The sequence below is a fragment of the Patagioenas fasciata genome, chromosome 14 (assembly GCF_037038585.1).
Source record: "Patagioenas fasciata isolate bPatFas1 chromosome 14, bPatFas1.hap1, whole genome shotgun sequence".
In the NCBI taxonomy this organism is placed as follows: Eukaryota; Metazoa; Chordata; class Aves; order Columbiformes; family Columbidae; genus Patagioenas; species Patagioenas fasciata.
Window position 1 is genome coordinate 752667 of NC_092533.1, and position 14035 is coordinate 766701.

Genomic DNA, 14035 nt, shown 5'->3' on the forward strand with positions numbered 1-14035 from the left:
CAGATGAAAAATAATGATAATTAAAAACAAAGCCATCCCAGGGTAGTCGGCTCCACAAGTGAGCAGCGGCCTGGCTTTCTGGCTCTGCCAGCCCCTGCTCGCCTGCAGCGATGCCTCTCGGTTCCAGCCCCGCCAGCGTGTGCGCGGCTGGCAGAGCGGTGGGAGCCGGGCACCCGAAGCGGTGGTGACAGCAGGACCCAGCCCGTCAGCCCTGGCGCTTGTGCACGGAAAATGCCAATAAACCCAGATCACGGGTCTGTCACTGCTGGGGGTGACTGTGAACCGCTTCTTCCCCCCAGCAACCTTCCTCTCTCTCTGTCTTTGCAGCAGCTGCTGGAGGAACCCGAAGCTTTCTCAGCTGGGCATCACCCGGGGACACTGGGACACGCTGGGGCGGATGGTGAGGGGACAGTCCAGGACAGCCCCTGCCTGTCCTCCGAGCCTCCTGCACTCTCGGCCCCTGGCTGTAACAAAACCGGCCCTTGCTAATGCGTCCTTATAACGACAGAGAATAAAAGTATTTCAAAGTATGCTTGGAAACACTCTGGCAGGTAACCCCGATGCAATGGTGGCTTTTCCAGAAGCATTGCTGCTGGTGACAGTACTTTCAAATCACAGCATCAGAAAACCTCTTTTCCAGACAGAGAAGCAGAAGAATCTCACTCTGCAACCACCAAACGGTTATTATCAGCCCAACCCAGAAATAAATGGGGGGAAAAGACCCACCACCTTCAAGGGAGAATAATCCCCAGCCTGCGAGGAAATGGTTCTCATGAACTGACGCTAAATCACAGTGGGTGAGAAAGCGTGTATGCACCTATCTATAGAGCGTTGTGTGTGTACATATATATGACAGTTGAAGGATACCAACTTATTTACTCTTGTCTGTGCTCTTCCAGTGCATACGCACCAATTTATTTGAACGGCAAGACACAAATTAGGTGCAGTTTCCAGCGCCCATTGCCACAACAGCAAGAGCTACACTTCCCACCAGCGCATTGTACAACACCCAGCACAGAGCCCGTTCACACGAGCGGCGCGTCCCAAACCAAGGTCACTGCCGCCAGCAGCGCCGCCGGGGCTGCAGGCAACAGCAGCACCTTCCTTTGCCACCCCCAGCCCCTAGAAACAGGCATCTTTTAGCAGTTGGCCCCCAGGCCCCCGGCAGGTGCCACCGCACAGGTCACAGCAATGACTTCTTTGATTTTTTCCCAGGTTGTCTCTCTTTCTTTCATGGTGTTATTTGTACCGGGGAAATACAGCAGGCTAAAAGCTACATGATTTGTTTGCTTGTTTGTTTTACATACCACAGTAGAAACAGTTACCCAGTTATATTTGTCAGAGTCACAGTAGTTTATGCATATTTGCTATTCACAGACTGCAGAATATTGCCAATAACCTCACTGGTGGGGACCGACAACACGGAGATACATGCATTCATGTGAGACCATAATCAATGATGTCTATACTGTATTAAGCACATTCATTTGTTTTAAAACACCTTCCAGTAAAATCGATTCCTTTAAATTCGTAGTTAAAACTTTTTTTTTCCACAATTACGCACAAAGTAACCTGTAAACAATTTGACATTACACTTATGTACAAGTGAACCACGTTGGAAAGTCGAGAGGTAATTCAGTGGGTGCCACTTAATCTACGTCAATGTGCAACTGACTGACTCGGGCTCCGCAGGGGCACCGAGTGCTGGATGAGGTCCGAGAATGCGCCGTGAGCCAGGCCCCGAGGTCGCCAAAGCACCGACCGCACCGGCCCCGCGCCCGGAGCCGGCTGGCGGGGAATCGCACGGGCAGCGCTGCAACGACCCCAAACCCGACCCCGGCCCCGGGATCTGCCCTGCAGAGCCGGGAAGGGACCAGCCCCCCGCTGCCCCCGCTCCTCGGGAAGGTGACACGGCCAGAGACCTGGAGGGGACTCCAGAGACAGCCGGGACGGCGCCACGGCTCCCGCCACACCGGCCGGCCCCGCCGTCCTGCTTCGCGTCGGTAGGTTCTGTCGGCTTAACTCTGAATTCTGCTGTTTTGTGTGTGTTTGCGTTATCGTTGCTATAGTTTAAAATCTGTAATATCATACTTACAAACTGATTTTTGTTTTTTTTAGCTAAGTGGTATCGATGCCAAGAAAAATAAAGAATGTCTTTTTATAATATAAATAATTTAAAAGTGGTTTTTTGCTCTTCTACTATTAATCTACAAAACCCCGCTGGGGCATAAACTATCCATAAGACTGGACAATTGCTTTGTACCATGATCCACATGGGGCCTGATGCATAAAGCACTCTGGAAGTCACGTCCACGTGCGTTCTCGCACTGGTGGAAAGGGCTCGGGGCAGGGGCCGACGCTGGGAAGCTTCCTCCAGCTTTGCAGGGCTGGGAGAGCAGGGTGAGAGGCAGCTGAAGGGCTCCCTTATGTTATGGTCATTGCCAACAAAGACCAGCCTCATCTTCCTCTTCAGCCCACAGCTTTGCAAATAAAACTGACAAATGCACTCACAAAACTAGAATTAAAAACCCAAAGAGTGCTGTGAAGCCTCTATAGAGTGTGTGCAGACGAGCAGGGGAAATCAGAATATCTTGTTCCCCACGGGTCTCTGTGAAGCCCCGCGTCCTCCCTTTGTCTCCCCTGGTGCCTGGAGTCCTGCTCAGGTGAGTGGGGAACGAAGCCCTTGGGAAAATGGGATTTCTGACCCTGACAGGCAGAAGGAAAATCGGGATTTCTGACTGTGACAGGCGTAAGGAAACCTGGGATTTCTGCCCCCGCAGGGCAGGAGCCGCTGTGGGTGGCCGTGGGCGGCCGAGGCCGCGGGACGCGCGTGGCTGCGGGGGGAGCTGACACCCAGCCCTTGCAGGGGCTTCTCCTGCACCTCCTGACAGCCCGTGGTGCCAAGGCGCATATATACATCTAGCTAGCTATAGTTATGTATATGTACTGGTATATGTATATATATATATGTGGGCATAACATTATTTTGGGGAAGAGGTCTTCCTGAGTGAATACATCCCCTCCCGCGATAAGAACAATCACTGTCCCGGTGCCTGTGCGAGGACACCAGCAGCAGCGGGAAACGCGTCAGTCTGAGCAGCAAAACCCCTCCATGCACAGCCCCAGCTCCCTTTTACACCAAACCACCTGCAACCAGCTGCAACATGGAGCCAGACCAGACCCGAGGCCCTGCAGAAGCACAGCAGGAGGTGCACACCATCACCCACGAGTGTGCACCCACACGCATGAGCGTGCACCCACGAGTGTGCACGCGCACGTACAAGTGTGCACCCACACGCCCGGGCACCTGATCTCCTCCCGCTCCATCCCAAACAGCAATAAGCATTGTGCTTCCTAGCAGGCTTGGCCTGCCTGTGATTAGTGAATTTTAAAACCTCTATTTCTGTAGCGCTGGAGCGCAATAACCATTTCATCTACAACTGAAGACATGAAGGCCACATAAATCAAGCCCATTCAGGTGCATTTCATTTGGTCTAATTTTTCTACAGTTATTAATCATCGTGCAATCCTGTGCACCCTGAACGTCAGCCTGGGAACACACACACACGCACACGTCCAGTGCCTGTTCGTTCACTCTGTCACACATATTTTATAGACCAAATATTTGTGATATTAAAAAGAGACAGGGAATGACCTGGAGCGGTGGGAAGGACGAGGTTTTAGCTGCAGTCTGCTGCCACCCTGCACCGTCAGCTGGAGAGCCCTGCCTGCTCCCCAGGTTCGCGTGCTTGGTGCTGGGGCTGGGGGGCAAAATGCAGGAAGAGTTGAGTAGGAAACAAAAATGGTATAAAATAACCGACAGACAACTGAGGAGCCAAATCTGTGGGTCTTGTGCAAAACGTTGATTCCCATGTGAAAATGCATCTTTTGAGCAGGTAAGCAGAGGGCTGCACAACTACCATGGGTGGACTCGAGCCTGAGTGAATGTCTTCAAACCCGAATTGGATCTAGAGCCTCATCCTGCTGAGTTTGCTCATTCGGACCAGCATTGCCCAGGTCAGATCCTCTATTTCTCAATCCCTGCTCGGCGTTAACAACACTGCCCGTTCACTGTCAGAAATCGTACCTTTCTTGCACGTAAAAGCTCAGCAGGGAGGATGCCAAGCTGCCGCATCCACGCCCTGCTCTCCAAAGACTGGGAGATGTATTGTTGGGAGGGTTTGCCCCTCCCTACAGCCAGCTCGTGCTTATGGATCACTCTGGACAAGTATTACTTCTTTTTTTGCTGGTAAAATTTGCATCCTACCTGCACAAGCTCTGCGGCTGAGCAATGGGTGTGAACCCATGTGCCCGTGCAGACCTTGTGGCTCTTCTGGCAAAACAAAAGCGTCCCGGGCAGGTGTGAGGGTGCACTGGAGCCCTGCGAGTGTGAACACACCACCCTGCTGGAACCGCACCGGAGCAACAGGCACAACCTGTGCATGCTCGCCATCATCTCCTGTAGCAGTCTCTGGAATTTAAGAGGGGGGGAAGCCCTGGAACCTGCAGGACATTAAATAAGTCAGAATCAAAGTGCTTTCTGTTACCAGCACTATCACTTCCCTTATTTTTATATATATTTATCTCTCTACATATATATATCTACATATATATATAAAATCTCCTTCAACCGGTGTCTTTAGAAAATCAATAATTTATCTCGAATACTTCAGCTGGTTTGTTCCAGCTATGGACAAAGTACATTAGCTAGAACAATTCATTTTCCTGTTGCTCTCTGTGGATCACCCGCCCCAGCAGCCCGGCCTCCCCCCTGAGCCAAGCCCCTCCGAGCCGAGCCCCTCCGAGCCGAGACCCCTGAGCCGAGCCCCCCTGAGCTGAGCCCCCCTGAGCCGAGCCCCCGGCGCTGACCTGCTCCAGGTTTGCTGGCCACACACCCACGACTCCTCACTAACCGCGGCTCCTGCGCGTCCCGGCAGTGACCGCCCACCGCACCCCACGAGACCCACCCGCTGCCCTTCCCTGCGCCCCCGCACCCGGGGGGCTGCGCGTCCCCTGCCCGCCCCGCGTGGGACCAGCTCTGCCCACGGCTCCCGGGGACAGCACGGGACACTCGGCACCGTTTGCTGGCCAGCATCGCACCACCGTCTGCAACCGACACCAGGACGGAGGGGAACGTGGGCTCCTCCTCTGGGGCTGCATTTTCTCCGGAAGCACAGGGGGCTGGAACGGCGCCGCTCCCGTCCCCTGGCGATCCATCCCCGGCCAGCCAAGCACTCCATTTGGCTTGGTAGGCGGATAATTTCTTGTGTTTGCCTCTGTTCTGGGCAGGACCCAGCGCCCGCTCTCCTGCCAGCTCCCGCTCTCCTGCCAGCTCCCACCAAAGGCTCCTGGCACGCCCGCCTGGCCGGTCTGCAGGAGCAGCCCTGTCCCCAGCGCAGCCACCGCGCTGGTCCTCGGGAGTTCCTACAGCTTCCCGATGGGATCGGCCCGCCGGAGCCTCGACACACAGGACACGAGGCGTGGGGAGGACACGGGGGACACGGGGGGAACGAGATCACCAAAAACAAATGGAATATTTTGCTGACAGCAACAAAGCCCCGCACACTGCTCCCTGGTCTCCACTGAAATGCATTTACGGTGTCTCAGAGAAGGAGGAAAAGAGAGAGGAAGAGGGACAGCGAGGTGCGTTTTCTACCGTTCAACCCTCAAAGACCCGAAGAAGAAACAGAACATCCACAGACCGCTAAAAATGCTCTTTTCTGAGAAAGTGCAGTTATAAGGAGAGAGCCGGAAAATCTTTAAGCAATATATATTGATATATATATACATATATATATTCACAGAGATATATATACACACATATATATATGCACATATATATATATACACATGCTTAAGGTGAACTGCCATGGCAGAGCTCGTTTCCTTGCGCTGAGCACGTTCCTCCCAATGCCCGCGCACCGGCACCAGCAGCCCTGCCCCGGGCTGTGCCCTTCAGATCCCGCTTGTGTGAGACTCGGAGTTTACAAATAAAAGCGTTTCTCATTGTGCTTCCACGACGGGAAAAATATCGGTACCCTATGACTATAAACGTTAAGGTGAAATAGGCAAGTTAGGCAGTACTATAGAGATGTTTTGTTTCGTTTCTTTTGTGACCTCACAAATAAATATTATTGGAAATTATCTTTGTATCACTTAGAATCTTGCCCTAATGGTAATAAGGTCTTGTGCTTCCCCCACCCTGCACCTATAGGTGGTACTTGCGCAGCAGTTCGGATTGCCAGGGGTGTTTCCTCTCTGGAAACCTGTCTGGGATTTTGATTTTGAGGAAATCCTGGATGCATTTCTCCAGCTCCTCCTCAATGGAGAGCTTCTCCTTCACGGCTTTCTTCTTGCCGGAGTTGGACTCCCGGGAGCCGGAGGTGAGGGTCCGGAGCAGGTCGCTCTTCCTGCGGATCTCGGACTGCTGCAGCAGCTGCACCGGCCCCTTCTTGGGCGGGCGGTCCAGGGTCTGGATGTGGGGCTGGCGGGTGACGGGGCCGCAGATGACGGTCTCCTGGGGGGAGCTGGCCTCCGACTGGCTGTCGCAGCTCGACGTCGACAGCTCGTTGCAGGACGTGCCGCTCTCCCCCTCCTTGTCGCCCTTGCCGTTCTTGCAGCAGCAGTCGCAGTGGGACGAGGACCAGCGGGAGGGTTCGCCTGCAAGAGGAACAGAGAGCGCCCCGGGGTTACCGACAGCTCCGGAGCTCAGCGCACCAAAGGCAGGCTGAGACCCACCGGCCTTCCTGAACAGCACCAAAACTGTCAGCAAACCCCCACGGGGGCCCAAGGGGCCTGGTTGCCGTTGGCATCCGACCCCTTAATCTGTATCGCCCAGGGACACCCAGAGCTCAGCTGGAAGTTTTCTGGGCTCCTCCGTGAGAAACAGTCACGCCAGGACCCATTCAGGGGTTCAACCAGAGCGAGCACCCATCGCCCCATGAGCACTAATTGCTTTTCAGGCTCTTAATGACTTGCTGCTCCCCCCACCCATCAACCCAAGGCCGAACCCTGAGCAGATCACACAGGGCCTTTTCTCCTTTAAGAGAAAATCCCGATGAAGTCCACAGAAATTTTGCCAGAGGAAAGACAGAGAAAAAACAGAACGAGGGCGTCAGATTTTGACATTCCTGATTCATTCCTCCAAGTTTTATCCCTATTCGGAATCCTTTTATGTGAAGAAACATTTCTCCCACACCAAGAAGGATACAGACAGCCCGCTACACAAGTCAGAACTGGGTATCAGAGGGTTCCTGGTTTCCCCAGCCTCCAGGGAAGAGCGGTTGGGAAATGGTCTTGTCCGTTTCTGACAGCTCCGGCACCCTGGTCTCTGGGGACGTGTCCCCCGTGGCGCTGGGGAACAGGGCCCTTCGTCTGCACGACCCGTCGGTGACGGGAGCCCTCAACAGGGCTTCATTTATTTCCTGATGCATGTAGTGCATGGCCTGACTTTTGTTTTTTCAGCTGGAGACCTGCCCAAACGCAGCAATACGTGACAAAGGGAAGAGCTGGCACCGGGGACAACTGTGCCCTGACCAAACCACTGCAATAACCATGGATTTAAATGTCATTTGGAAGCATCCATCTTCCCACTAAAATGTAATTATCATTTCCATCTCACGCAGATTGGTAACGTTACCCAGACCAGAAAAGGCATCATTTCATTTTGCAACTTTGGACCAGCGACACAGCCCCTGGTCTCACCCCCGAGGAGAAGCCAGGCACCCCATACCAGTGTCACAGCAGGGACCCCATACCAGTGTCACAGCAGGCACCCCATACCAGTGTCACAGCAGGGACCTCACACCAGTGTCACAGCAGGGACCCCATACCAGTGTCACAGCAGGGACCTCACACCAGTGTCACAGCAGGCACCCCATACCAGTGTCACAGCAGGGACCTCACACCAGTGTCACAGCAGGGACCTCACACCAGTGTCACAGCAGGGACCCTGCACCAGCGTCACAGCAGGGACCTCACACCAGTGTCACAGCAGGGACCCTGCACCAGCGTCACAGCAGGGACCTCACACCAGTGTCACAGCAGGGACCCCGCACCAGTGTCACAGCAGGGACCCCGCACCAGTGTCACAGCAGGGACCCCGCACCAGTGTCACAGCAGGGACCCCGCACCAGTGTCACAGCAGGGACCCCGCACCAGTGTCACAGCAGGGACCCCGCACCAGTGTCACAGCAGGGACCCCGCACCAGTGTCACAGCAGGGACCCCGCACCAGTGTCACAGCAGGGACCCCATACCAGTGTCACAGCCAGCATTGGTGGCACTTGTGACAGTGGAGCAGGGGCAGGAGAAGGGACCGGGGACGGTCAGGTCAGAGCTGCAGCACCAGCCTGGGGGTTTGCAGCAGAGAGGATGTGGCTGAAGGGAAATCCCGTCCTCCAGCAGGGTCCGAGGTCCCTGTTGCTGCCACCGCTCCAGAAACAGGTCCCCAGCCAAAAAATGGGGAAAAAAAAAGGAAAACAAGAAAAAGAAAAATCTTGCTGCCAACTTCGCACCCCCAAGCTGAGGGAGCAGATGGGGTTTGTGAACCGAGGGCTGCAAGCGGTTAAAAAGCTGAGCTGCTGATAGTCGCTGCCCTGCTCTCCTATTTCTCCATCGTTTTTGCAGCTACGCACACAATCCACACAATTTACAGAAACAGGTAGAAAAACTAAAGTCAGGAAGCCCCTCCTCATCTCTTTCTTCCCTTCCCTGCCAGTGATGGAGAATCTCAGTCTGTGAGCTGTGAGCTGAATGTAATTTATCGACTTGCTTCAAGACCCATTCTGTATCTTGTCTGAAAAAAAGTCAATAATGGCTCAATTGAAGTTTTTTATAATTTGCTCGACTTCCACAAAGGTGTTGCTGAGCCTTCCTAAAACCCCCATCACACGCGCTTCTGCAAACCACATCCATGAGCGGGCTGGATCTGCAGCTCGGTGGGGGTGTCGTGCGATGCAGGTACCCAGCGCTCCCAGTGACCCCCGGGACGGCTCCAGAGCCCCTGCCCTTCCCAACACAGAAGCGCTGATCGAGCGGCAGAAACGATGGAAGGGAAGCGGGGAGGGCAGCTCTGTTGGTCCACGGAACTCAGAGCTGGGGAGGGCAGAGCCCCCGCCGCGGCTCCCACTGCTCTGCAGAGTTTGCCCCACAATCACCTCTAATTACTTTGCTTTTCTCACCTGCAAATTAGTTATTTTCCCCCTGCTGCTTGTGTGCATTTAAGTACAACAGAGAATGCTAATGGAGAAAACGCACTTGATGAGCATCACGGCTGCCACCAGCACCACTGCTGCCACCAGCACCTCAGCAGCACCACTGCTGCCACCAGCACCTCAGCAGCACCACTGCTGCCACCAGCACCTCACCAGCACCACTGCTGCACCCAGCTCTCCCATGCCGTGCTTTCCCTCCTCTGGACATGGGGCTCCCTCCCCATCACAGCTCCCAGTGGCAGCACGGGGATGCTCCCCCACTCCCATGCTGGGATGATGTGCTCCCGCTGCTTTCGCTGCTTCCCACCCCGTGCTGGACCAAATTAAGGCTCAAAAGCTGTGAGAATGTAGTCAAGAGGAAAAAGGGCACTACTCAGGCCAGTTCCCACCAGTGCATGCTGCGTTCTTCTCCTACTGCTGGCCCTCAGCATGGCAGGGCTTGGTGCCTCCCTAACAAATAACCACGTTCATAGAGACGTTCAGCTAAAGCCCATCCACACCCCACAGCAGCGGGACAGCCCAGGAAACCCAAATCAAAGGGCTGCACAGACGCTCCTCACGGCTGGGACGTCCCAGCGATGGGGACGCAGAAGGGTCCAGCGCCCCGTGCCCCGGTCAGAGGGACCCGACCCTCGGGCACGCCTGCGGGGCCGGGGGGCCCACCAGCCGCCAACAGGCACATCTAGAGTATCTGCTTCATTACCACACAACAAGTCTTTTGGAAGTTAATTAAGACCTAATAGATGCTAATTTCAGTTAATGAATATTCAGCAATGATGGGCATATCGCGGGCGAGCCGGGAGGCAGAAATTCATCTCTTCATGAAGCAGAACAGCCACAAGCAGGCGAGGTGCGGTGCTGGGAACAGCCCCGGGGTCTGCAGAGCAGCACTGAGCGAGCGGGGCCGCGCTGGCGTCCGGCAGCGGTGCGCTGGGTCCCCGAGCATCCTGCGGGGATGCAGAGGTCTCCAAGCGCCCCGGGAGCAGCTCAGCTGCGAGAGCAGCCACCAGACCAACCGCTCCCCTCCGCAGGAAAGGGGCAAAGCTGGACAGACTTTGTGTGATAAATGCACTTTTGACACCTCTAAACTGAACACGCTCTCCAAACCCATCCAGTCCGGCCCCAACCTGCCCGACACCCCAGGCCAGTCCCACGCAGCCAGAGCCCCAGTGGCCATCGCCACACAGGTGCTTTCACTTTCAGCTACAAAATGAGCTTCAGTTTTATGTTTAAAAGTCTTGGATATAATAATTACAAGTAAAACATATCAGGCTAGCCAGAGCAGGACATTTAAGAAAATCTAAACAGAGAGGGAAAGCTACGGAGAAAACTGAATTGCCCTTTAGCATTTACTGAAGTAGGGGAAAAAGTAAGTTTCATTAGACTATCTTCAGATACAAGAGAAATGGAAAAAAAAAGGTTCCAGTATTGCGCAATAATACATGAAAAATACATCTGTGCCAACCAGAATCAAAGTAATTACCATGCTAGGAAGCTGGCTCTGTTAGTTAAAGCAGTACTGTAAAATTACCTGATCTCAAGTCGAGCAAGCTGAGCTCCGCTTTGTGGCAGGTGCACAATGAGAAGCACGGGCATCGCTGTCTCGTTCACTGCTCTGCAAGCTCCCTTTGCCTAATTTCTCCTCAGCCGGGCCGGGCTGTGGGAACCTCTGCTCCCCCAGCTCGGCAAACGGCTCCTGTGCCCTCCTGGAGCCAGAGCTGCCCGGCTGGCCAGGGGCGGCTGAGCAGAGCACGGTTAAAAGCCTCGGTCTAAAGGCAGCTGAGCAGAGCACGGTTAAAAGCCTCGGTCTAAAGGCAGCTGAGCAGAGCACGGTTAAAAGCCTCGGTCTAAAGGCAGCTGAGCAGAGCATGGTTAAAAGCCTCGGTCTAAAGGCAGCTGAGCAGAGCACGGTTAAAAGCCTCGGTCTAAAGGCAGCTGAGCAGAGCATGGTTAAAAGCCTCGGTCTAAAGGCAGCTGAGCAGAGCATGGTTAAAAGCCTCGGTCTAAAGGCAGCTGAGCAGAGCATGGTTAAAAGCCTCGGTCTAAAGGCAGCTGAGCAGAGCACGGTTAAAAGCCTCGGTCTAAAGGCAGCTGAGCAGAGCATGGTTAAAAGCCTCGGTCTAAAGGCAGCTGAGCAGAGCACGGTTAAAAGCCTCGGTCTAAAGGCAGCTGAGCAGAGCATGGTTAAAAGCCTCAGTCTAAAGGCAGCTGAGCAGAGCATGGTTAAAAGCCTCGGTCTAAAGGCAGCTGAGCAGAGCATGGTTAAAAGCCTCAGTCTAGGGGCAGCTCTCAGTCACAGGAACTCACCAGCCACGGGAACCATGGGTCATTGTGCCCATGGAGCTTCAGAGGGTATGGGGTAAGGAAATGTAACAAAATTCTAACAAGGAAAGGAAACTGGACACGCTAGGCACGTCATCCAAGATCCACTTCTATTATTTTGAGTAACTAAATCACTCTGTTACATCAGTTAGTTGACATCGAGGAGAGGGAAGACGACTCCTGATTCACGGCTGTGCCACGTGTCACCTACACGGAAAACCTCCCAGATCTGGGCGTAATTAGAAGCTGCTGCCAAATCTCAGGTTGCATCAGCAAATGGTTCTGTATTGCACGGCAACGAAACGAGCAGGGCAGCGCAGCTCACGCCTTCCATTACACGTTGTTTTGCTGGATATGAGTTTTCAGCAGCAAGAACTATGACCACGAGCAGAAGCAGCGTCTAAACTGCAAACCCTCCTGGTGAGCTCAGCCTGTGCTACAGGTTTAGGCTCAGGACCAGCAGTACGTGCTGCGCAGCCACCGTGTGTAAAAGGAAATCAATGAAGTGCTACTGAAAAAATGCCGGTTGCTGCTAACTAAAAGCAATGGCTGCAAACTGAACTGGAATCAATTAAAACCCAAGAACTATCACAGCCATTAAAGAGAAGAGCTAAAGCAAGTCATTCGACCCGTGCCACACACCATTTTGTCGCGCAATAAACATTTCTGCTGGAGTCCCAGGGACAATTCAAGCCCCGCAGGTGGGAGATGTCACCGAGCCTGGGTCAGCAGAGAGCCCCGAGCCCCATGGGAAGCCACCACGAGCATCGCCTGGGGGTCTGCACAGCTCCAGCAGCACAAACGTGCCCCACGGCGCTGCTGCGGGCTGGGCCTCAGCCCGGTGCCGGGTGCTGCCAGGGTGACAGAGCTGCCAGGAGGCAGAAAAGCAGCGTTCCCCTGCGTTTTGCAGCGAGAGGACGGGACGTGCAGCAGCACCAACCCACACAGGACCCACGGCCGGGCGAGGACGGCGCTGGGCCCTGAGCTCAGCCACCAACCCAGCGGCAAACCCAGCATCACGCTGATTTAACCACCGAATGCATTAATTAATGTCTAAATGCTTTGAGATTCTTGGATAAAAGGGGCTAATTAATTCTGGCCTGGCTTTCCTGCTTTTCTCCCTGATCTCAGCACATTGCTCTCCCAGTGCCCTAATTATAATAATTATTATTAGAAGCTTCTGAAGAAGCAGCAAAGCCTCTGATGTATAATTGACACACAAACCATCAGCCATCCAGCTTTTCTCCCTCTTTGACAACAAACGCTGCAAAAAGGGAACAGGGAATCCTGCAAAGGGGGACGGCTGGCGTGCAGGACCCTGGGGAGACAGAGGGGGTCTGACAAACCACAGCAGAAACAGCACACAGAGCCCGACCCCGGCCAGCGTTCCGTCCACCTCCGACAGGACGGTGCCCGCGCTTTCCTGTGCTCAGCCTGGGGTGAGCAGGAACAGCCCGCCCTGGGTTTGGGGGGCAGGAACAGCCAGCCCCGGGTTTGGGGGACAGGAACAGCCAGCCCCGGGTTTGGGGGACAGGAACAGCCAGCCCCGGGTTTGGGGGACAGGAACAGCCAGCCCCGGGTTTGGAGGACAGGAACAGCCAGCCCCGGGTTTGGGGGACAGGAACAGCCAGCCCCGGGTTTGGAGGACAGGAACAGCCAGCCCCGGGTTTGGGGGACAGGAACAGCCAGCCCCGGGTTTGGGGGACAGGAACAGCCAGCCCTGGGTTTGGAGGACAGGTACAGCCAGCCCCGGGTTTGGGGGACAGGAACAGCCAGCCCCGAGTTTCAGGAGGCAGGAACAGCCAGCCCCGGGTTTGGGGGACAGGAACAGCCAGCCCTGGGTTTGGGGGACAGGAACAGCCAGCCCCGGGTTTGGAGGACAGGAACAGCCAGCCCCGGGTTTGGGGGACAGGAACAGCCAGCCCCGGGTTTGGGGGACAGGAACAGCCAGCCCCGGGTTTGGGGGACAGGAACAGCCAGCCCCGGGTTTGGGGGACAGGAACAGCCAGCCCCGGGTTTGGGGGCACAGGAACAGCCAGCCCCGGGTTTGGGGGACAGGAACAGCCAGCCCTGGGTTTGGGGGCACAGGAACAGCCAGCCCTGGGTTTGGGGGCACAGGAACAGCCAGCCCCGGGTTTGGGGGACAGGAACAGCCAGCCCTGGGTTTGGGGGCACAGGAACAGCCAGCCCCGAGTTTCAGGAGGCAGGAACAGCCAGCCCCGGGTTTGGGGGACAGGAACAGCCAGCCCTGGGTTTGGGGGCACAGGAACAGCCAGCCCCGGGTTTGGGGGACAGGAACAGCCAGCCCTGGGTTTGGGGGCACAGGAACAGCCAGCCCTGGGTTTGGGGGCACAGGAACAGCCAGCCCCGGGTTTGGGGGACAGGAACAGCCAGCCCTGGGTTTGGGGGCACAGGAACAGCCAGCCCCGAGTTTCAGGAGGCAGGAACAGCCAGCCCCGGGTTTGGGGGACAGGAACAGCCAGCCCCGGGTTTGGGGGA

General features: G+C 55.2%; 1 protein-coding gene across 1 annotated transcript in view; it reads right to left on the minus strand.

Moving 5' to 3' along the window:
* Positions 1–4854: 4854 nt before the first annotated feature.
* Positions 4855–14035, minus strand: part of KCTD16 (potassium channel tetramerization domain containing 16) — a 65648-nt gene continuing 56467 nt past the window's right edge. Inside the window, exon 3 of the mRNA XM_065849465.2 lies at positions 4855–6660. Within this exon, the coding sequence (XP_065705537.1) occupies positions 6209–6660 (452 nt within the window). The 3' untranslated portion in view covers positions 4855–6208. The remainder of the gene's footprint in view (positions 6661–14035) is intronic.